This window comes from Cyprinodon tularosa, unplaced genomic scaffold (genome assembly GCF_016077235.1).
Source record: "Cyprinodon tularosa strain WSP-4 unplaced genomic scaffold, ASM1607723v1 ctg415, whole genome shotgun sequence".
NCBI lineage: Eukaryota > Metazoa > Chordata > Actinopteri > Cyprinodontiformes > Cyprinodontidae > Cyprinodon > Cyprinodon tularosa.
The window spans coordinates 191,222-216,298 of NW_024039136.1; the positions used below are offsets into that span (position 1 = coordinate 191,222).

Below are 25,077 nucleotides of genomic sequence, written 5' to 3' on the forward strand. Positions count from 1 at the left end.
CCTGTTTTTTCTCTGTGAAAAATAAAGTGCATTATATTCTTTCCTTTTTTTCCCCCAGATAGTGTCCAAATAGCATGTAAAAACTCCTCTCTAAATATGCTATTTGTTCTGCACACGTTGAAAAAAAGAAATCCCCCTAAAAACGACAACATTCGACACAATATGCAGCTATATGTAAAAAAAGAATAACATAATAAAAAAAAAAATCAGCCCACAGCTTCCCTTTTGATCTCGATTTAAAGGATAAATAAATGCATTTTGGCTGGATTTGTCGGTCATATTTTAATCAAAAAGAACGCGTCCACTTTAAACTATCTCAATTTTTTACCATTTGTTTGTTTTAATCCGTACAGCTGCTAACTTCCTCTGTCTGCAGAGTGCACATTTTCCCCCTGTCGCGGTGCGTCATTGGCGCATCTGCACTGGGACCAGATAGATAGATAGTGTTAAATAGAGTCGAAAAAAGCCATTTTGTTGCCACCCTTCATTTATCTCCACGCGTAATAGTCCGTGAAAAGAAAATATGAATACATTTCAATACATTTTCAACATAATCATCTGAGATGAAGCTTGCTATGTGGCTATATGTTGCAACTTCTTGTTTTTTTCATTGTTTTTTTTTAATATAAGGGTTGACATTTTTGTTCTTTTTTTCATTTCTGTTGCATGTATCTGCAGTCTGACAGATAGCGGCGGATCCGTGCACCCTGGCAGTGTTAACCATGATCAGTGGCGGCTGCTGATGTGATCTCTGCCTAATGGGGCGGTCAAGCAAGCTGAAGCCAGTAACAATGAAGTGTGTGTGGGTGAAGAAGGGGAGGGTGGAAAGGGGGGGTCCCACATTGACTCCCAGGCTTTCCTTCAATCTCTCTCTCTCTATCTTAATCTACGATAGGAAGTCCGACGAAAAAAAAACGCAAAAAGAAGAAAAAAAGAGAAAATAAATTAGATTTGAAAATTAGATTCCCGAACAATTAAGTAACACAAAATAGCTTACTCCGGTTTTATCCGCCGAGGAACAACAGCCGTGATTAATCGATTTAATTTGCGTATTACTGGAGGGCAGAGCGGTGGATGTTAATTTTGGATAAACAGAAGATCCAGGAGCAAGAGAAAGAGGGGGGAAGTGAATTTAGTAGTTATTATCGAGTGTCAGGAAAGTTCTCTCTCACACACACACACACACACACACACACTCATCACATTACACACATTCTCCTATCAACTCACACACACTTATAATGAAGAGTTCAACTTATTTCCCTTAGAATTCCTCCAAAGTAACTAAATTGGTATAAAAAAGAACTATTTTGGCCATAATTTTCCATATATTAAAAAAGAATCAACCTTCAATGAAATGCATTTTTTTGTATTTTTTACAGTCCTTTAATATAGTACGAAATGTATCCAAACATTTTTTCATTATTATTATTAATATTATTGTAAACTAAAATTTGACATACGAGCGCATTTCTCCATAAATACCGATCATTTCTAACATATTACCGGCCCTTGTACATGCGGATAAATGTGGAAAAACCCAGCTACTTTACATGGAATAATACTTCCTCTCAGACAGAGCAATTGACAGATTTTTTATATATATATTTAGCACGTACATGAACAGATTGACACGATTTTTTTTCACTACACGACTCATCGACATGACATTAAATAACAACAATGATACTCTGTGCTATTCAAACTGGACCTTAATTTGACGAAAAATTTATAAAAAAAAAGAAAAAAAAAAACAAATAAAAATATGCTGCACTGGATAGGCTACAAAAGCACATTAATACTAAGAGTCGGTTAGGTCGACGTGTAGACTGTGATAATACTGAATATTTCACATTTTGGTACACAACTAGAAACATTCTTTCCCCCACAGTAACCTTAGAGGCCATTTTCATGTCTTCATGACATTTTAACAAATTCCTCCTTAAAACTGTGATATTTACAAAATAAAATATTACATTTCATTTTTTTTTCTTTCTTGCTGTGTGCTCCAGTTCGGCAAAAATCCTTATTTACAAAAAAAAAAAAAAAAAAAAGAAAGAAAGAAAGAAAAGGAAAAATCAGGCCTCTACCCGCAGATAGCATGCTTTTTCTTTTGTGATCTGTTTCTGTGCAGCAGTCTCTCGGTAAAAGGAGGAGCTGTCCATGTTTCTGTCCATGCATCACGGCAGTCTTTAACTTCACCTCCCGTGCTTTTTTTTTCCTCCGTCCATCTTTCTGATTTTTGTTTAGAAAGGTCGAAGTTTTTTTTTCCTCTCCTCTTTTCATAAAATTTTCCATTGTCTTTTATGCGTTTTTCAAAAATATTTACACGTACCATTCATTGAAATTTGACGACAGCGTGCTGTGGCTGGCTGTGTGATGGACCGCTGAAGCTGCTGGTGATATGGAGCTGCTGCTCTGGTTCTCTGTGGACGGTGACACGATGGTGGGAGGTGTGGAGGACTCGTACCCTGAACTGGCCGCTGGGGAAGGCTGCGATCCTGGGTTTGTGGATTCGTGGACCTGCGGATATGAGAAAGAAGGGAAAATATTTGGTAGCCACTTGCCTTTTTTAGACAAAACAAACAAACAAACAAAAAACAAAAAAAGTAATAGGGTGCTGATTACTGCTGACGTGATTGGTTTGGACATCCGAAGAAATAGAAAACTCAATTAAGATCCTTATATGATTTTGCGCTTGAGAAAATATGAAAATAAAAACAAAATAAAAAATCAAACACTGAAACACACACACAAAATCTGAATTTAGAAAAAGAAAAACAAAACAAAATTGGCAAAAAAACAACAATCCTCAATAATATATACATCAAGTTTTTTTATATATAAAAATAAAGAAAATGGAATCCTACTATCACAAATATATAGAAAAACAATCAATTTATGGAGCTTTTGTTTTTACCTTCATGTGTTTTCGGAGGGAGCTGGGATGCGTGTAAGACTTGTCGCACATTTTGCACAGATATGGCTTGTCCGACGTGTGGACGTGCATGTGTTTCTTACGGTCGCTGCTGTTTGCAAACCTCCTGTCGCAGCCGTCGAACTCACACTTAAAAGGCTTCTCACCTAATGCAAGACATGAAATACGATTTCTTTAAAAACAAGCATGCATACATTTAGAGTAAAAATAAACACAATCGAAAACCTTGCTTTGTGCATGCACTGAAGGTAATTGCTTGCAATCTAGTAGTGTTAAAAATGTAAGTTTGATCATTTGAAACTCTTTTGCAGTGAACTATTTTCTGTGGAGGATCATATGCAGTCTCCAGCTGAGCATCTGTAGTAAATAACCTGATCGCATGCACTTTTTGTCAGCTGCGATTTGGCAGGAGATTCTGGCATTTCTTACCGGTGTGAGTCCTTTTGTGAATTTTTAGGTTTTCCGATCGTGCAAACACTTTGCCGCAGCCTGGGAACGGGCACGGAAAGGGCTTTTCTCCCGTGTGAACTCTGATGTGATTTACAAGTTTGTATTTGGCTTTGAAGGGCTTCCCCTCTCTGGAGCAGTCCTCCCAGAAGCAGACGTGGTTCGTCTGCTCGGGCCCCCCAACATGCTCCACCGTGAGGTGGGTCACCAACTCGTGCATGGTGCTGAAAGTTTTGTTACACGACTTTTTGGGGTTCGTCAGCTGCTCGGGTTCGATCCACTTGCAGATGAGCTCCTGTTTGATGGGTTGCCTCATGTAGCGGAAAAAGGCCCCGGCTCCGTGGTGCGCAGCCATATTCATGTTCATGGGGCCATATCCGTGCAGCTGGGTGGACGCGTAATGGTCGGAGCGCGGGCTTGTGACATGGCCATACTGATCGGCCCGGCCGTACACGTCCCCTGAGAAGCCCAGCCGCATCTGGCTGTTCACCACGTTGGAGGACGCGTGGCTCGCCGCCTGCTCGTGAAGTCCAGGGAAGAGCAGGTGCCCCGCCGCGTCCGAGTGTCCGTGCGGCCCCGCAAAGCTTCCAGAGGCGAACAGACTGTGCTGTGCCCCGGTCGCGTCCCCGAAGCCTCGATTTCTGAACAAAAAGTCCCTGGTGGAGTTAAACGCCGCCGTTGAGTAGGAACCAACGTGCGTCGGGTGGTGATGGTGTCCCAGGGCGGCCGCTGCCGCATATCCGGGAGCCTGTGATGAGAACGCCGCCTGCCCCGAGCCGATGTCGTGGGAGCTGTGGTTGATCTTGAAGGCGCCCATGCCATCCGCGAACGGGTTGATCCCAAGCGCCACTTCCCGCTCCGCCACCTCTCCTGTTGAGTGATGCCGAGAGGAGCCGAAAGTAGTGACTCCTATGGTGGGATACTGTGGTCCTGCGTCCAAGAGCATCTTCAGTCTTGACTCTTCGAGACGACTGAGCGCAGAACTCAATGAAAACACGCGCAGATATTCTTCCTCCTCCTCTCTCTCTGCGGTTTATCTCTTCTGAACTCGAATCCACCGAATTTTCTGTTTACTTTTTTTTTCTTTCACGACGCGAGGAATTCCCCTGTACAGCTCATCTGATGCACATTTAAAAACCACGTATTTACTACATGCAATATTGTCTTTTTGCGGTTTATCTTCCTGTGGCGCAACTTTCACCTCCTCAGTCAGGCAGTGAGCTCTAGACTGATAGTCGCAATCATTCCTGCAGATAAATGAATTGAAAAGACAACACAGTCCAGCCCTGATGAATGGGAGAGAAGAGGGGGCGGTCACGTGGGGTCTGCAGCTGCTCCTTCATTGGTTCTTCCCAATAACATGCACTCACCAAATAACAATCCACCGTGCTGGGGCCCGAACCTCAATGTCTCTTGACATCATCAGTCGCAGATATTTTCAGATTGCTGACTGGGAATTTAGTAAAACTGCTAAATAACAAAGAATAAAACAGATATCAGCTTAGAACATAAAGTCAATATAGGTCAGAATGTCCATGCCACGTTGTCTTTGTCAAACACATTGGGTAGAAAAAAAAATTGTAGCCTATTAGAGAAGATTGGAAACGTTTTGCTCAATTAAGCATTTTGCCTGGATCTGACGTCAGTCTGTCTATGTCCGTCCATTTATTAAAAATCATTATTGGATGCATTGATATGTCAGGTGGTGTTTTTTTCTCATGTAGACCCTTTTACAGTTTTGCAAGGTGACTGGATTTTTAATTTCATATATATATGTCACGACCACTTCCTTCTTTAGATTGGTTTGTTATTGAGTTACTGTATCACATGGAAGGAATCCGAATCTGAATATCTAGTATAGGCTACCTCTCTAAAGTGTGGGCCATCTGTGATTTAGGTTTGTAGGCTACCACTGTTTAACTTGGACCTATACCACAACCCTTAATGCTTACATCGTGGTTTGCCTGTTTGCGGTACAGCAACTTGCCCCCTTCTTCGCAGGCTACTGGTGCATGAAGTCTGTTGGGTTCTCGAAGTTATCAAGTGGGGTTTGTGGTGCCCTCTCTACAGGAGCCTCCGGATGCTGGAGTTCAAAGCCAAAAGAAATAGACCAGGCCATAACATTATGGATCAGTCGAGGTGGCCTCTAGATTCTGCACACTGGTTCCTCCAAATCAATCCTCATACCGAGGAGAAAGGATCAGGTTAAGATCAAGAAGAATTTAAGAATCCTTGAGGCTTCTTTAAAGCATATAATTGATGTATCTCACAGAATTTAACTTAATATATTCAGCAGACCATATGATGATAAAATATGCAAAGCAGAGTTGCAAATCACGAGCAACAAGTTAAGATAAATGTAGCATTGGGAGGCATACAAACTGACTTTTATGCAAAAATATATTAAAATGACTACCGGATTTAATTTAAATGTGTAATGCATGCTGTCTTATTAAATGTCCAATGATTACTTATGCGCACAAGTTATATGTCACCATGTTTATTGTCTCGGATTTACAGTAGATTTAAAGCCAACGCCATTTTTTATGAGACCTCGCTGTAATATGCGGTGTTTATGTTTATGATCCTGCACAGCTCTCCTGCCTACATGTCGCGAAGAGCGACTCAGTGAGTCACTGAGTGAGTGCATGCACAACTTGGGCCAGAAATAGCCCCTTTCCGACCAAGTTTTTCATTACACTGCTCGCTGCTGCTGCAATGCCCCTCTCTAAATGTGCAGCTGTGAGTCCGTCGCGCTCAAAGGCCTTTTAATAGACGTCTTTGGGATTCGGAACGTCTCCAAATATTGACTTATGATCTAAGGCGATGCTGTCAGTGTAGACAAATCAATTTGTGGGGCTTCTAAAACAAAACACAATAATGGCATTAGTGATCATCTGCAAGCCCAATATTTGAAATCAGTGTTACACCACTAGCCTTTCTTTTTTTCATTTCACCGAAATAAGCACATTGAGACTTCTTAAAATACCACCTTGCCTTAATCCGCTGGAGCTTTTTCCCCCCCTGCAAACATAACTATGATTTCAATTCAATGCATGTTATTATGATTATTTTTATCATCATTGTTACTGATCTCAAGGCACACATTTCCGCCTAAAGAGTACATCAAAGCCACCCGTTCTGTAGGCCAATACTCAAATTTCTAATCGCATTCATGTGAGTAATCGACTCAATTTTAAGGCGCACAATATATAATGTAAAATGTCATAAACGTAAAGTTTTAAGAAAATGTGAGATTTGGAAAACGTTTAAAAATGGTAAGGTGTCTTGATTTCAATAAAGACTTTCCAAATACCACTATCAGAGAACAACACTGTTGCACAATTTGGGATATTTTACTTTTTGTTAAAGAACACATTTACATAACAACAAAGAATTTTGCAAATATAGCTCCAAAAACACTAGATCTACTATCTTAATGCATTTTGTCTTTGTTTGCGTAATTATGACCATAATATATATTTTCTTCTATTTTTGTGGTACTTACACTCATTTTATTTTGGAACTACAGTCTTTGACGGAACTACCTGTAACACTCATTTGCTGCCTTCCTTAGGTCTTATACAAAAAAAAGAAAGAAAAAAAAGAGAAAAGAAAGAAAGAAAGGAAAGGAAAGGAAAAAAGGGGAATCATAACGTATCCCGTCTATTATATTTTTTACCCTCTTCGAAAAACTGGCCCCTGGTAACCCGCCTTCAATTGCTGAACACACATAGATATACAAACACACAGATCCAGATCTCCGGGGGCTGCTGGGACTGTCAACCCTGCTGCATGCGCTGTAGGTTAGGGGCGGTTGCATATTCTAATAAATAACTTCCTCCAAAGCGCTTATTTACTATATATTTACGTTGCTTTAAATGAAAACTTGACATGCGGCGCGATTCGTTGCACCCCATACTCCCCACCCCCCACTAAAAGCGATCTTTTTATGTGTGTAAAGTTGTGCGTAATTTGCCAGTAAAGTTGGGGGCTGCACACGTTGCGGTGCAAAATGAGGACATCACTGCATTATTTATGATCGACAGAACTTGTATACATTCTTTCAAGTAACCGCTGAAAGAAATTAAGAGAACGGCTGCCACTTTTTTTTTTTTACTGCGTGAATATAAAAAAGGCGACGGTATATCCGTATGAAATTTTCGATAGTTATATTCTATCATAACCTTTGCATAACTATTTTTCGCAAGCCTTGCCTTCCGGCTTCGCGCATGCGTACTGGACGCGCGCTGTCACCGAGACATTTTTCATCACGCTGGAAACTGTCACCGGTGACGTCAATCACAGAACTCTGACCAATTAGAGAGCGGGATGATTGTTTAGCTCCACGGGCTCCAGCGCCTACCATGAATCTCTATTCAGTATCAAAGCGTCCTGCTGCTGCCTCTCAACCGAATGGGATTCCATGTTGTCTGCAGATAGACTTAACTTTATAAAGTTTTTTTTATTTCTTTTTTTTTCATTGCGATTAAAATATATTTGCCATCATCATTATTATTTTGCCTGCTGTCAAGTTATTCTAAAATTAGGAAGTAATGAGCGTGGATGCTTTGGGAAGCCCCGTGATGGACCCTGCGTTTTCCAAACGGAACACGGCGCTGAGATTAGTTGACTTGGCAGGGGCTCACCACCATCACCATCATCACCACCATACCCCTCAGAGCGTGACAGGCTTCCCGGGGTTCGGCAGCCATCCACACTCAATGGCTCACTCGCACCCTGGGGAGATTACTGCGGAACCCCGCCTGGGGCCGAGTCCATTCGGGCCAGAACACATGGGGCACTCCGCGGCCCTCAAAATCAGCCCAGCCCATCATTATCCCCACCACCATCACCACCACCACAATCATCATATGGCAGGCCACAGTGAAGTGGTCTCCAGTCAAACGGGAGCTTTTGGCCCGATTCAGCCGACGTCGGTCCCCTATCCTATGCCCCACACAGCCCAGGCTCTATCCGCAGGTAGGGATTTCCTCATCCGGAGAGATCTGACGGCTCAAACCATGCCCGTACTGACTGAACAGACAGCTGGTTCAGCCTCTCACCACGGAATGTTTGTCTCAACAACAGGTAGCTATCCCGGACACTATGGTCAGCACCCTGACGCAGGGAACCACACCACCCTCTTCTCCGGACTCCACCACGAGCAATCTTCCAGCGGATCACCGGGTGGCCAGGCGCTGAATGGACAAATAAGGTTAGGACTACCTGGAGAAATGTACGTTCGGTCTGATCACTTGAGTCAAGTAGCAAGCTCCAGGGCTGATCCCTTCTCCGCCTCGCCTCTGCACGGCTACGGCGGTCTGAATCTAAACATGAATCTCGGCGCTCACCACCACCATCCCCATCACCCCCACCACCACCACCACCACGGAGGACCCGGGGCTTTTTTCCGCTACATGAGGCAGCCGATAAAGCAAGAGCTGATTTGCAAATGGCTGGAGCCGGAGCACTCTCCCAAGAAACTCTGCTCCAAAACTTACAGCACAATGCACGAACTCGTTACGCATGTGACGGTGGAGCACGTCGGAGGACCGGAGCAGGCAAACCACATATGCTTTTGGGAAGAGTGTCCCAGGGAAGGCAAGCCCTTTAAGGCGAAGTACAAGCTGGTGAATCACATTCGAGTGCACACAGGGGAGAAACCATTTCCATGCCCCTTCCCTGGCTGCGGGAAAGTGTTTGCAAGATCCGAAAATTTAAAAATCCATAAAAGGACGCACACTGGTGAGTGTCAGATTTTTATACAAATACATGCATTGGAGAAATATCAGCTGCATGAAAAAAATCGTAATTATTGTTATTATTTTATTTTTACTTTTTTTGCAGTAGACTTTTTGAAACTTTTTTTTCTCGGTTCTACTGTTTCGAATATGCAGCAATAACCCACACGCAACAGACACCTTCTATAATAGTGTGCTACAAGTTACTTAAAGGTTGGCTGTGAAAGAGGAGGATTATGGTACAGCTCACTCATGCGTTTGACGGTTCAAACCTCTTGTTTACACAAAAAAGACAGAGACCCACGTCACGTCTTATCTAAGAAGCTCAGTGCATGCCAAACCATGTCTGGATGAAAAAAAAAACTGTGAGAGTATTGCATCTTCCACATTTACTCATGCTTTCTTATAATTATCTTTATTGATATTCCACCTATTTTGAATAGACGTTTTTAAATTACACGATGGATTTTGAGTGCTTTTGGTTTTGCATGCAGGTTTATTTATGCATGTGATGAGTCCTTTCCAAACGTCAATTTGTAGAACAGCTTCTCAGTGAGGAAAGCTGATTTTGAATAGTTTTAATGCAACAGGTTGCCAGCACCAGGTTAGAGCGTTTTACTTTATCTGCAGTATGAATGCTAACTTATATGCAGTGCAAACTTAACAGTAAAAGAAAATGAACTGATTGATCAATATGGCTGCATGCTTCAGTGAGCTAGAAGGAAAATAAAGGCCTCAAAATGTCGAGTCAGACTTGTAAATGATTACAGTGAATACCCCCCCCCCAACATATACACATACACACACAGCACCCCTCCTTCTTCTTCTACATTCCTGCCCCCCCATGTATTATTCATATCATTTGCTCACATTACCTAAATACAAATCTGTTAAATTATTTCTGTGTTTTGACTCCCGAGGGGCCTGGTCTTTTTGGTATCATGTTTAAAACCCAAGCCGAAAGTGTGGTTATGACTAGGGTCTGCCCCTGGGGTCTGTTTCCTCCAACGGTTTCTTGTACTACACTAATATCCTTGATTGGCTCTCTCAACCCAACAGCTGAAGGTCAAATTGATATTCAACCCGCAAGTGTAATTAGACAGAGGCAATTACATATTCTCAAAAGCTTTAATCGGAGGAGGAGAAGGAGAGAGAAAAAAAAAAATCAGCAGTGGATGATTTCCGTCTAATTTATTCAGATTGTCTTTTTTTCCCCCCACATCTTTCTCCCTCATATTTAATCAGAAATACTTAATAATAAAAAGTGAATTTAGATTCAGTCCGCATTTGAGTGGCTCGAAAAGAAGCTGACAGGTTGGGTTACTAATGAATATGCTAAAGACATTCTGTTGTTCCTAGTATTTATCAGCGTTTTCAGTCACTTTTTTTGAGCACCCCCCACCACCACCACCACCTCCCTGTCCCATAGACCCACATTCACCAGTTGCATTGCATGCATTGGAAACTGTATTCTGCAGCAACATAAACATTGTTTATTCGAATGAATGCAAACATTAAACACGCGTGGAACATGGTGCAACATAACATTTATTCCTTGGTATCAAAAATGCTTTAATTCAAAGCAAAACTCGCATAAGGTATTAACTTATATTTAAAAATGCGATTAGTCTGTTTGCACTAAAAGAAATGGGGAAAAAAAGAAAGGGAAATCTAACCAGTTGTAAGTGGGAGACTTAAAAAAAGACATAAAATCATGAACTTTGTAAAGATGAAAATTCACCTCATGACAATAAGAATAAAAAAAACTCTTTCATAATTGTATAGTCAAGTAAAAACAAAGAAACGAAACAAAAAAAAGTTAAATATTTAGATTTCTATACAGCTTTTATAGTTAGTCATATAATGCCGACTGATGGAAAGTTACAGTCAGTGATCTTTGCAGCGATCCTTCTTTCTGTGCAAGCAGTTTAATCCGTTTATTTAGAAATTATTTATTATGTGTTTTAAGGGAAAAAAATATTACATTTATCATGTGTATTAACTAAATTTAATTCTATCTCCTTGGCTGTCAACAGGTGAGAAACCCTTCAAGTGTGAGTTCGACGGGTGCGACCGACGTTTCGCCAATAGTAGTGACCGGAAGAAGCACTCCCACGTGCACACCAGCGACAAGCCCTACAACTGCAAAGTTCGGGGCTGCGATAAGTCCTACACGCACCCCAGCTCCTTGCGGAAGCACATGAAGGTGCACTGCAAGTCCCCCCCGCCCAGCTCTGGCTATGAGTCGTCAACTCCATCTCTGGTGTCACCTTCTTCGGACTTGGGGCGGGAGCCATCCGGGGGCCCTTCGGTGTTGTCGGAGCCGCCGGCGGGGGCCTCTCAGCAACAACAGCCAGCGAATTTAAGCGAGTGGTACGTGTGCCACAGCTCAGGTGCGAGCGGTGGGCAGACACCACCCAGCGGCCACTCCACGCCAGACCCATCTGAGGAGCTTCCTTACAGGAACCCCCAAACCAGGGACGCGTTCTGATTTCGATCCCCTCATATATTTTCAAAAATGATTGGGTGCCTGTTAGGGCCCTCTGGTCCATATTTTTTTGTTTCCTTTTTTTGTTTTGGAATAGCCACCGAAACAGACATTCTGAGCCACTTAACTGAAACTGGGAACCCCTTCTGACGCGCTTTCTATTAAAAGACAAATATTTTTTATTATAAATATTTTTTAAGCTATCCAAAACGGCTCGGTGCTTCTTCTGCGAGTTGTGTAAATCACGTAGAAAAAAAAAATGTGGTACATTCTTGTATGCTGCAGGCATGATGGTGTGCAACTTTTTTTGCAAAAAAAAATATATAAATATAATTTCTGCCTTCAGTATGTTTTTTTTATTTATTTTCAATCGGACATGGTAATATTTTGTACGATCGAACCAAAGTGCATGTTTAAAAACCGGAGCAAGTTGTACATTTGTAAATTTTGTACACGTTAAATGTGTTTGGATGTTGGTTGGTTTTTGTAAGGAGCAGTTTACATCTTTTTTAAAATATTGTTTTGTTTATTTTTTCTATGGATTTGTGCAAAAAGGAAAAGATTTCATCTTTTTTTTCATAAGCTTATAGTATTTCGTACATGACGTCAATTGTAAATGTTTTATCAAAGTTAAAATAACAAACGGTGATTTTTGTATCATTGTCAGTGGGTTTTTGTTTCGTCTTAAATCAAGCACTAAATGCGTACCAAACTGCCTTGTATTTCGTGAGTATTTCGAATAAATCTTGTATGAAAGTAAACAACTTTGAGGACTTCAGATCTGTGGGAACAGTTTTTTTTCTTTAGAAGAGATATTAAAAAAGTATATTTTTCCAGTAAAAAATAGGTTTTGGACTATTTATTAATATATATATTGCTGTGAGTGTAAACCGACACGCGCACACAACGGTAGCAAATACTATCAACAGTTTTGATTTTTATTTACCAGTAAAAAAAAAATGGGGTGGGGGGGGGGGGGGGGGGGGGGGGGGGGGGGGGGGGGGGTTCTCGTGTTAAATCTTACTTACTCAGCTCAGCTTTGCTTTGACGAGGACTATGGGCTGCGAGTCTGATGAAAGGCTACAATATGCGGATCTAGACTTCAAAGAGCCATTTTGCACAAAGAAACCATTTTTTTCTTCTTTGCACAACGGTGAATCCTCATGGTGAATTAAGATTTCTATAGCAATAGCCAAGTCAAACTCAAATGATATGGGGCCAAGTCCCGAGGACTCAAAAGCCGGCTCCAAAGAATGTAATATTTGCTTCCCATGGGGTAGGAAACGGTAATCTACGTCCTTTATACTGCAGACCAGAGCAGCATAAAGAAAGGGGAAAAAAATATATTCTCTCGCTTAAGGCCTACTTTAGGAAAATCAAAGGAGGAGCCGCTAAAGCGCAGTTGTTCATCGCCATAATAGATTCCCTTTGCAACAAAAAAAAAAAAAAAAAAAGCTCAAAGAAGAACCTCATATTTTAGCGTTCAAACATGGCATGCATTAGACTGTCATGTTTGCAATTTTAATTGCAAGGGAAAACAATCATATTTAACAAACTATTTAAGATAGCGCCATTTTTCGTTTTAAGTTTAAAGCTGAAAGAGGGAAAACTTCTCAGACGAGTTTCAACGTGGCCTTGACTCAACCAGAAAAAAAAGGTGGAAGGGGGGGTTGGGAGGGGGGCAATACTGATACTTTTATATAGTTTGGTTAAGTTCATGACAGAAAGCAGTTCCAAAGAGGAAGAGGATGTCTCTCCCCTCTCTCTCTCCCTCTCTCTGGTTTAGACCCTGTAGTTTGTGCAAAAAGAAAGGGGGAAAAAAAGAGTTGGGTCTCAATTGAAGGATATTCTTTGAAGTAGGGAGTTAGTATCAGGGAGATTCTTTCTGGGTCGTCTGAACAGCGTTGATGACATGGAAAGTCTTTTGTCATCGATTTGCTGGGCTCCTCTCCCTCTCTGTTCAAAGTCTCAGCGTCAAAATAGAAAAGAATGAGCGCAAGCGTCGCAGAAACAAAGAGCGTCCGAAGTTAAAAATTTTGCTGGTTAGAAAATAAATAAGACGGTGAACTTGCAGGAAAAAGGAGTAAACTGAGACATGGTAAACTGTGGTATAATTTTTTTTTTTATTCCGGTTTAAGACCTTAAAAAAGAAAAAAAAAAAGAAAATAATATATATATATATATATATATATATATATATATATATATATATATATACTTACAAACTTCAACTCTGTTTGAACAGTTTAAGTTAAAAAAGCTGCAAAAAAAGCTTTAGTCAAGCAAAATGTACAGTACAACAAATTAAAAGGAGGAAATATTTTTTGCTTGTAGCCTAATATTTCATGACTTTTATGGATCTCAATATGAAAGATGCCTAATAAGTAGTTTTTTCATATATAAAACTAATTCCTTATGTTTGGAAGATCACCATAACCTCAGAAATGGCTAATAGATCAATATGGTACAGGAACGTATGTCCAGGTGTTGCAAAAGTTAAATCTAATTGCATTAATAACATAAAAAAACTGTTATATAATAAAATAAAACTAGTGCCTTAAATGCCTCCTGTATTAAATATGATGCAAAATAAAATATTTGTTTGAATTAGTCTTGCTTTAGTAAAACAAATATTTTTTTCTCAACAGAATTAAAATAAAAAAATAAAAATGTATTAAAGAGAAATTAATATTTACTTTTTGAATTATTTGAAAAGTTTTATTTTCAACTTTTGAGGTTTGAATCGTATGGATGATAATACCATAATCAAGTGATATTTTCAAAAAATACAGACCTAGAGATATAAATAACTAAAACGTGCTTTAGCAGAACAGTTTGTAATTATAATAAAGTTTTCTTAAGATTTCATCAGTTGCTAAGACATTTTTCAAAATATCAATGCTTAAATGTGTTGGTATTAGACCCTTTTAAAGTAAATCTGAGAAAATGTATACCCTGATTCCTTTAAGGACCTTTGATCTGACAACAACCTTAGGGTAACGAATCAAGAACAGGTGTGTGTGCATGACAGAGCCCCGTGACCAGTAACAGTCCCTGGCTGCAGGGCAGTTCCACCGGAAATACATATCCACATTAATTACGGCCGGTCGAAAACTCAAAAGAAATGGGAGGTGTACAATTTCCAAAGCGCTACAAAAGCAAAAGAAAATGAATCTATTTCATTTCTTGACGGAGCCTGTGGCCACCACGGCTGCGTCTTACACAGGGCCTCATTTGAGTGTGAAATATAATTTCTTTGTAAAATAATGGAGGCGGTAATCCGACTTCCGGAAACTGTCCGGCGTTTCTGAACAAAGCCCCTTTAATAGGGGGATTAGCAGTCTTGGAGTAAAAGGACCCCTCGCTCCACCTCCCCTATGTCCTCCACGCCTATAACCGACTCCAACTCTAAACCATTAGCACCTCTAGCACCAACCAGGTCATAATTATCAAGAATGAAGTGGACGGAACTGGCTTAATGGAAAAGAAAAGCCAAGGGGTGAAACAGGTGCAAAAGAGCAATAACAATCAGAAAGAATGAAGAAAAAAAAAGATGGATTAATTTGATCAATGAGGTGAATTTAAGCATTAACAGCGTTTTTATATTTATTTACTATTATTTTTATTTATTTATTTACAGGACTTTGATTGAGTACGCAGAGAAGAGGTCAAAAGCCGAACCGCTCATCCGGCGGAACTTAACCACAACCATAAAAGGCTGTCAGGATTGTTAAATATATTTTACTCTGATACCAACCAAGGTTAAGCTTCCAAAGGGAATATTGCATGATCACCCCGGGTATGATATATTGGCCAGCACGGGCTTCCGTCATAAAGATTTATGGTGTCATTTAAAGCCGAATTAACTGTATTTGGTGAATATATATATATATATATATATATATATATATATATATATATATATATATATATATATATATATATATATATATATATATATATATATATATATATATATATATATATATATATATATATATATATATGGTACACCCTTGCGGTCGCTTTTGTAAACAGCAGTCCAAATGCACATAAGTCACTACAGATAAATATATATAAAAAAAGGTCATAATTTAGGCTACTGCTTCTAGTCTGCATTCTTGTACAAATTTTTGGAACTCCTTCAGTGTGAATCGGCCCCCTTTGCCCTCCAGCAGCCAATGTATATCGGGCCCGAACACGGAATTCTAACAACCCTCCACATTATATGGCAGAATGTGCCACATACTTCACACCTGCACCCTGAATAGCGGCTCCCTTTCAGTCCGCGATACGCCTGTTGGCCCTGTTCTCAATGCAGCTGCGTGAGTGAATCGGGCGACCCGCTTATTTGCTCTCTTTTGATCTGAGATCTCTCATTTGATGCGGCAGTTCTGAGCTGAGGACTATCTAGTTAGCAGGAGCCGTCTGATGACTTGTATTATTCACCCCTCGAAGCAGATTTTTAACATGCGTGTGGAGGAAAACTTGTTGCCTCAAATTGGTTTTCGTTTTGTTCGAATATCGTTTGAGTCTATCAGAATGTCTTGGCAGGGGAAGGGGATTTATGCAGAATGTGATCCATTTTTTTTCCAAACATACGACTTTATTAACAAGTCAATCAGTCCTTGTATTTATCAAGTCCAGAAAAGAGTTGCAAAAAAAAAAAAAAAAAAAAAAAAAAAAAAGAAAGAAAGAAAGAAAAAGTAAAAGCTGTAAGGTTTTTTGTTTAAAGGCATACAATCAAAAAACGTTTCTAGTTTTCAATTGATAATCGATCTTAAAAAATTTTTTTGGAACCATCTGGGTTATGCAAATGTTTTTTTTTTCACCTTTGAAATACCGTGTTCCCTTATCTGTTATTATTTGGTGCTATGCAGCTAATGTAACGAACTGATTTTTTTCTGTTTTTGTTTTCTGTGTTTTTATTTTTTAACTTTTCAACCACATTGTCAGTTTTTTAAATACAAATTGCATTTGTTAAAATTGGTTTCCATGAAACATAAACTGAAATTAACTCAAACGATATTTCATTTCAACCAATCGGGTGATATTTGCTGTAATTTATTTATGAGTAGGCTAACTGGACTGAGCTGTATTTGACTGATTAAATTTCTCTTGACATGTTTTTGTACTTGAAAAGCAATTTCTCGTTTAGGGTATAGGCACATTTTTTTTATCCTTTGAATCAAATGGTAAGGATATGTATGACAAATTCCTCACAGATCCACATCCAGTCTAAAGAAGCTGTGAAAAAGTTTCACAAAAAAGCTTTACACTGGAAAAAAGGTCTAGAAATAAGTAAACATTTCCTAAATGAAGTGCACTCTTAATCTGATTAGGTAAATGAGATAGTTTGCCAATGGAATAAATATTTTTACTTTTAAAATAAGATAATTAGAAATAAGACAATGCAATTGTGTTTTCCTATTTTAAGTATAAATTGACTTTTTCCATTGGCAAAATGTCACTTTTACCTCCTCAATCCAAGAACAAATGCACTTATTTTAAGAAAAAATGACTTATATCGATTTTTTCCAGTGACACTTAAGTCTAAATAATATCAAACATGACACGACTTGACTTTTAAACTCTCACTTTTATAAAACCATCAAAGTTGTGAAGAGAGTTTACTTTTTCTATCTTAAACTTGATATATTTTAAAAACATTTGGTAACTTCCAGATGCAGCATCGTTATAAATGATATCTGAGATGTAATTCAGTTTATATATCGCATAAAAGAAAAGAAAAACAGGCTCCAGGAGCAGATTTATTCAGTTTATGAGCGCGTTAAACTCCCAACTTCCACGTGATAAAATCCAGCTCAAGAAGCTGGAAAAAGCCAGAGAGCTACTAAAACAAAAATGAAAATACCATATTCCCTTCCTTCACTCTGGAAGTGCTTCACAAACAAGGAAATGGACCGTTTTAAGGATAAAAAGAGGAAAAAAAGATCCCTCCTACTGATTTAGTCAGAGCCATAATGGCAAAAGTGCGTTCACACACTCGAGAAAAGAGACAGTACATCATCATATATCAAAATAACACGCAATATTAGGAGATGCAAATGCTGCCAGCATCATTGGTTTGTCTGCACTATTTCACACGTCGGATGGGGAAACGTGCGCACAAACAGACGCGCAAACGCACAGTTTGAGGAGACATATAATGCCCGTGATCACTCTAGCAGTATCAAAAGACTTTGGGTCATTTCGCCATCTCCCGCAGGAAACACATTACGCCTCTCTCGTATTTACATACTCTTTAATATTTGGCAAACATTCATAAATTACACACTAATGAAATGTTCGACGGTCCTTGGAGATGCGGCTAATGAAGACAGACTTTTTCCTCTTTTTTTGCTTCGCGACTCGTCTTTGTTGGGTTTTAATACCACTCCCTCCATCACGGTCTATTAACTATTATTATAGTTATGTCAGGCCACCGCTGACTCGTTGCGACATGAGGATCACCTGCTGTAGGTGGGCCCGCGGTGGGACACCAAATGACCTCCATCTATAACGCCAATAGCCTATAAAAGTGTTAAACGTTTTTCAGATAATTTTTCCAGCAGTATAACCCCAAAGCATCAGGATGCATATGATTGCTTTCTTTAAAGTGACAGAAATTGAAACTATATGTTCTTTGTATTCGTTTAGAGATTTTTACGCAGCCCATGCGGCGGTTTTAGTGCAAAATGGTAAAAGAAAGCGGTGCGTTCGGCTTGGGTGTCCCATAAGAGGAACTTGGACAAAGCAGCAGAAGAGCAGAAGAGAATGTGCAAAAAATTTTAATTATAGAGAAGTGACGCCAATGAAATTAAATTCATATGTGGTCATACTTTTTAATTTTATTCGTTTTATTAACCAAAATCTAAAAATACACAGAAAAACAACAAAGAAACGAGCAGAATAAACGGTAGCAAAAAGAAAAAAAAAAGAAATGTCGACTGTATTGTCAGTGCGACAAATATGGATCCTCGGAGACGTGTTTATTTGACAGAGCAAATCCCCAGCGTGTCAAGATTGTCATATTCCCCCTTTTCAATGTCCAATGCAAATGTCTCGGCAGCAGCATGACGCGTTTATTACTTTGTCAATCATCTGGAGACGGGCAACATTGAAACAAACGACTCCACGTCTGGTAATAGAATAAAAGCCACTGCAGTATTGTTCAGTCTTATTCTAACTTATTTTTTTAACATAACCTTTCAAACCAAAACTATTATTGTTATGATTATTATTAGTAGTAGTTTTAGTATTAGTAGGAAGAAGTAGTTTTGGGGAGAAGGAGATCATCTTTCCAATTTCATTCGCGCTCTGTCATTATTATCCTTCTTGTCCACGAGTCAATTCAACAAAAAGAAGAAGAAAAAAAAGTTTTAATAAGATTCCCTTTTTTCTGATTCCCCCCCCCCACTTGGTTTCAATAATAAACCTATCTTCATATACTGATTTGTGTAGCCAAGGAAACTGCTCAAACCGGAGAAGAACCAATGCTTACAACTGTTTATTATTTTTATTCTGCCAATGTAACTTCTTTGAATTTATACATTTTCTTTTTTACGGTTGACAATTATTCGTTTGGATTTAACTTAAAATAAATGAAGGGAATCCAAAGCAGTCAGATCAGGCTCAGTGAAAGGTAAGTGTTGCTGAATGATAGGTGAGTGTGCGTCCCTATCTCTCTCTTATTCCCCTTCTTTCTGTCCTTACCCAGACGCCAGGGCTGTCTAATTTCCAGGTATAATTAACTTTATGCTCAAAATCAATTGTTTCCTGTACGCAGCCAGGGTCCAAGACTCGAAGCAGCGAGAGGCCTATTTGAGCATGTGAGAAAGCAGGAAGCAGCTATACCTGCCACTCATTAAGCCCACAAAAACTCAATACAAAGAGGGGAGAGAGAAAGGGATTAAACCTGCTAGTTATACCTGCAGTGCAATTAACACTACTTATTCTTCTAATCCTTCTGTTCTGGAAATAATTCAGTATGCAATATTGACGCAAAAGACAATTCCGATCAAATGTCTAAATTATATAACAATGTATTTTATTTTGCCATTAAAATGTGGAAAGATTATTAAGTTCCTCTTTAAAGCAATCAGTAAGCTTGGCATTTATAATAAAGTAAGTGTGGATTTTTCATCTGAATCAAGTCATCTCCTTCCTCCTTCTCCTTCCTTAAGCTTGAGGCGGATATAATCACACCGCCCTTTTGGAAACGGAGGTAAAGCTACAACTCTTTGTGTCTGTTGTGTTGTAGGTAAATCGTAGCACACTTGAACTGAAAGAGGACTTGACCTTTGCCTTTATGCTCCCCACCCCAATGTTTGTCTAAATCACAATCGTCCTTTGTGCTGGGGGACATGCGCGGCCCGCGACACGTCCCATTTTAGGCGGATGGATGTTCGCCCCCATCGCACAAAAGCGCAGAGCGCGTCAGAGGCGCGCTTGGAAACTTTTCTAAAAAATAAAAATAAAATAAAATCTAAAACCTTAATGTAAGAGGACTACTGACGGAATGCTGGATAAAATTGACAAGAGAGAATAAAAAGCTTAAAATACATAGATCCAACTGCAAATCTTTAATTAGATACAAATTTTATAGATTTTCTAGACAGGATGACATCATTTTCTTTTCTTTCTTTTTATATTAAGATTTATGCCAGCAGTTTTGTGGTTCAGTAGATTTTCAAATGAATTCCCTTTCTCTTAAAAAAGTATGATAACACAGCATAACTTTACTAAACTTTATCTTTGTCATCAACATAAGTTTTTTAAGCTCTATCTTTTTTTAAAGGTCTACCTTTCTTAGAGATTTTTGGATTTATGATTGACAGAAGAACACAAAACACATCAACCATATTGTTAAACTAGTGTTCCAAATAGAATAAAAATAATAGAAATAATTTCTGACCTCCTCATCCACATATTTTAACTGTTATTTATGTCTATAGCCTACACAATAATGTTTTCTCATTTTAACAGATACAAAGTAAGCAAACGGTAAATACAATTATAAGAAATGTATTATCAAATAATTTCTTCATTTTTCAGATTGAGTTATTGAATCTTTTTTTCTGCTGGTTTTATTCAAAGCTTTTTTTCACCATTCAGCACATAAGGATTAGGTGTTGGAGTTTTGATGCTATAGCTACAAAAACACTCCCCACCAGCACCACCTCATAATAAAAAAAGCCCTTTTTGACACATCACTGTTGCATTACTCTTGTCAGTTTTCACAGTATCTTTATTTTGAGCAGGCTCATTGAAGCCCTTTTAACTGTCCTCTCTGCTCCACTCAGAAAGCTGCGGACGGTTTCATTGGGAGCGATAGAAAAACACTATAAGGGAGGCAGTAAAAGCACCGCTGTTTATGACAGAAGGGGACATGATGGCGCTCCCTCAGCCTATAGGGGAGCGGGAGTGCGTTCATTTATCATGACTGCATGGCAGCGTGTGAGATGACAGAGAATGCAGAGCGGACCCCCTCCTCTATTTTTTCTTTATCATGAAGCTACACTTAGATGACTCTCTATGATGATGATGATGATCAGCTGCCCCGCTCTTTTTTTTTAGCCTGGGCTGAAGTTGGGGGAGGGTTGGTGGTGTCCCCCATGTTTGGTTTTCCACATTTACATTTTTATACCAGAACATGTCTGTGAGTGGCATCTTTATCCACAAGAGGGATACTCCAAGTCTTGGTTGGAACTGAAAGCCTCAACTGGTTCCCACCTCAAGGTGCTTATACTTTGACATTATGTAATAGTTCCATCTCAGTTCTACAGTCTGAAAACCACAGCAGCTAAACATAATCTGATTTACACCAAAAACTTACTTGATTACACATTTCATAAGAAGAGGCATTGACTCTAAAGTCCATCATCCATTGCACCCTCTTTTAAAATTTGTTCTTAAGTGGTGATAATCCGCAAACAAAGATATGACTTACTCCACTGAGTTTACAACTGAAGGACTGACAACGGTTTCTGAACATCATAATTAAAGTTTGAGGCAGATTTGGAAATGGGAAGACGCAGCCTTGAAGGGATCACAAGAATGTGTGGAGTTTCCTGAGCCTAGCATTAAGTCTTGAGAAAGCTCTGCAAATGTAATTCCTGTTTAGGTAGCACACTCTTTGTTCTATATTTTATTGTCTGTACAAAAATGTAATTGCTGCAATCAACAAGTTTTCCAGAAGAACAAAGAATGTACACCTAGAATTAGCTTAATGTATTTATTGTTTGTCATGACTGGTCTTGGTAATTATTTGGTTGCACGGGATACCAAACTACTTCTAGCCCAAGTGCTCATGTATTTCTAAATGTGTGGCTAGAAGACATGAAACCCCATGACAGTTTGAATGTTTTAATCAGTAAGAATAAGACATATATGGTACATAATTTTTTGTAAAAGAAGAGTTCATGGACAAATGCCCAAAGAATACAGCTGGTTCATTCATTGTACTTGTAAGTTGGATTTTTATCTGGAATGCCTCCAAAAGTTGAAGTTGGAAGAGTGACATGACCTGACTTCCACAAGAATTGCTGTTACTTGCATCAACAGTAGAAAAACATTCTTACTTTAAGTTTTTATTTACTTATGTTACATTGAGTAAGTCTTATACTACATCTCACTGTTTAAAACATGATGTTTCAGTGCTGTATATGTGTGCAAAATACTGTCTATACAGGGTGTTAGTCATTGTTATAACAGTGGCTATGTGAACAATATACAAAGCTCGCAATGACTATGGTGCGGCTGCGGTTCTGATCCAGTGTAGGTTTGCTGTGAAGGCAAGCAAGAGCTTGATTTTTCTGAAATTTATCAGAGCTCTATCTTTTAGTGCCTAACCTGTCCAGTTTGCATTGGTTCATTTACAGTGCTGGCCAAACTTCCTTTGTACGGAATTTTTCATTTGATCAATACGAACTTGGTAAGCACTGCACCATGGCTAATGTGATTGTGCATACTGAGTGCGTACAGCCAAACCGTAGTTTGTGCGAGCCTTGATGAAACTTTTACAAGCAGTAAACTGGAATACTGCAACTCAGAGATTATGTTAGTGTGGCTTCCCATTTCCAAGGTAAATGGAAGAAAACAAAATATTTTACTCTCTGACTCGGAATTCCACCTTTCAGGGTGGTCCAGTTTAGATAATCTAATCATAGTTTTAATTAAGTGCAAGGTGCAGGTACAAAAAGAATGCACCATATGCAACCCCAAACCCCCTTCTTTGCTTTTAGTGTAATTTAGAGACTTGGATACAGTGCCACATACAGTACCAGCATAGTTATTGCAACATATTGATTTAGAAAAGATCTTTACCATTTCCTTTGGGTGTCACAGTTTCTGGGCACAATTTTGAGTTACTTGCAGTGGAATATTTCACACTTTATAGCTGTATAGTATAAAAATCAGCTCCCACAAACAATTATAAGAACCCAAATAAATTTAAGTATCTTAAAATTAAAAATTAAGCTTTTTTGTGACTTCCATAATGCATAATGAAAATATTGTTTCCATAACAATGGACAGGAAATTGTTTTCATAAAAGTATTAAATTGTAGTAAGATGAAATGACTTAGGTATAGAGTCAAAAAATTGGAGACGTGAATTCACGCAAAGCCTATTCCAATGTTTCCAAAATACTGTACATTTTTTTAACCATGACTAACATTTGATGAAGACATTTCAGTCTTCCAACAGCATAAATTTTGCAAAAGACTTAAAATATCATTGTGTCATTTTAAGGTATGTCTTATACATGTACAGAAACCTCAAAACAGGTGAAAGTACCCCCTTAATCTCTGATGGTACCCAGTCCAAACAAGGCCATTTTTGATCATCAAAAATTATGAAAATTATCCTTAGGGTGTAAAGATTTTTATCTTGTGATTCAAAAGTACAAAACAAAACATAATAATAATAATATAATAATAATAAAAACAATATAATAAATCATAATAATAACTAATAAAACAAATGTACATATCATTATTATTAAACAAATTGTATAGGGTTCTTTTTGCCTAGTGAAATTAAATAAATCTTTTTTATTTATTTATTTACAAGTAAATCCTGTGCTTTGCAAACTTCAAAGTCATGATTAGGGGAAACTATTAATCTTTTGTAATTTTAATGCCTAGAGTGTTTAGAGGAAACTTGGGTAGGCACAAAAAAATGTGCTTGGGCCAAGGGGCCCATATTCCCTGAAACCCAACTTTGCATCTATTGCACTTAATATCTTAGAAGCTTTGCAAAAATAAATGACATTTATGTGAGTAATGACAGAGAAAAGAGTTCTTGCAAAGGCCACATTGATTCTTCTAGCTTTGTTAAAGTGGAACTTAAGAGAGGAGAAAAAAAGAAGTCTGTCATCCTCTCCTCTCCATAACTCTGTTTCTTCTCACTCCGCAGATCAAAGGCCTCGAAAATTGGTGTCCCAAAGATGTACATTGTTAGGATGACAGGGGCTACAATGCAGCGAGAAAGCGTGGTCTATCAGACATGTCAGCCTGCAGAAAGAAGAGGGAGGAGAGGCGGAGAAAAGGGTCCTGGGTGTCGATTTAATGCCCCTGACTCTTGGAATTCAAAGCTTTTTAGCTGCAGCCAAGTTGCTTTTCCTCCTCAGGATTCTTCAAGGGAGCATCTGTAGTCCATGTCTGGTGGGAAATAGTTGCTAGACATTTTCACAGCAGGGGGCGGTTAGATTTGAGTGAGTCAAAATTTGACTTGACAATAAAATCACTTTTTTTTTTTCTAGAGTGCACATATTAGGTTTAGAAGTATCAAGAAAAATACTCGCATTTATGAAAAAAATATTTAAACAATAGTAAGGCTCATGAATCTTGAAATCCACTGATGAGGCCAATTGTTTGAATTTAATATTTAAAACTAGTGAAAAATGTGTTTGAGAAAAGATATTTCTAAATCCTTTAAGTACAAAATCTAAGAAATGGTCAACTAACTTAGTTAAATGCTATGACATTACTAACATAGTTTTGCACAGATTATTATTTTTTATTCCTGCAAAGATTTAAACACATTTTTCCCTTAATGTATAAAACATTAAAGTAGTAACAAATATTTTAAATAACCAAGAAACTACAAATATACGTTTTCCCTAGCAACATTTAGCATTAGCCCCTTCACTTATTTAGTTAAAAGCCTTAGCTTTATTGTAACAATAGGACAAAGTGCGACCAGAACACTGGTGAAAGCAGAAGACAAGCTTTTTTTAACAAGATGGTTTCTTACATTTTCCTTTACCAGCAAGATATTCTACTCACTCTGAAACTATAGCTTGCTAACACATTACAATTATCAATTAACCTTACAAAGCTGTATAAATAAAAAAAATAGTAATAAAATAAATAACACAACCTAGCATTTTGTTTTCCTCTAAAAAAGTATGTAATTTTGAGATGTCAGGGTTATGTAGTTTAGCTTGATACCAA

At 38.6% G+C, this 25,077-nt stretch overlaps 2 protein-coding genes across 3 annotated transcripts; one reads left to right on the forward strand and one right to left on the reverse strand.

Moving 5' to 3' along the window:
* Positions 1–613: 613 nt before the first annotated feature.
* On the reverse strand, positions 614–4,650 carry zic1 (zic family member 1 (odd-paired homolog, Drosophila)). Its single transcript, XM_038298785.1, has 3 exons — positions 3,368–4,650; positions 2,921–3,084; positions 614–2,523 (listed from the first exon to the last, which is right to left on the reverse strand). Exons 1-3 carry the CDS (start codon positions 4,329–4,331, stop codon positions 2,326–2,328), a joined length of 1,326 nt encoding a protein of 441 aa, XP_038154713.1. The 5' UTR covers positions 4,332–4,650; the 3' UTR covers positions 614–2,325.
* A 3,124-nt stretch (positions 4,651–7,774) lies between these two features.
* Positions 7,775–12,378, forward strand: zic4 (zic family member 4). Of its 2 annotated transcripts, XM_038298789.1 has the most exons (3): positions 7,775–8,368; positions 8,477–9,133; positions 11,166–12,378. In XM_038298789.1, exons 1-3 carry the CDS (start codon positions 7,942–7,944, stop codon positions 11,618–11,620), a joined length of 1,539 nt encoding a protein of 512 aa, XP_038154717.1. In that variant the 5' UTR covers positions 7,775–7,941; the 3' UTR covers positions 11,621–12,378. The 2 variants fall into 2 exon arrangements, with proteins under 2 accessions (XP_038154717.1, XP_038154716.1); XM_038298788.1 differs by having other exon boundaries at positions 7,775–9,133.
* Positions 12,379–25,077: the final 12,699 nt, after the last annotated feature.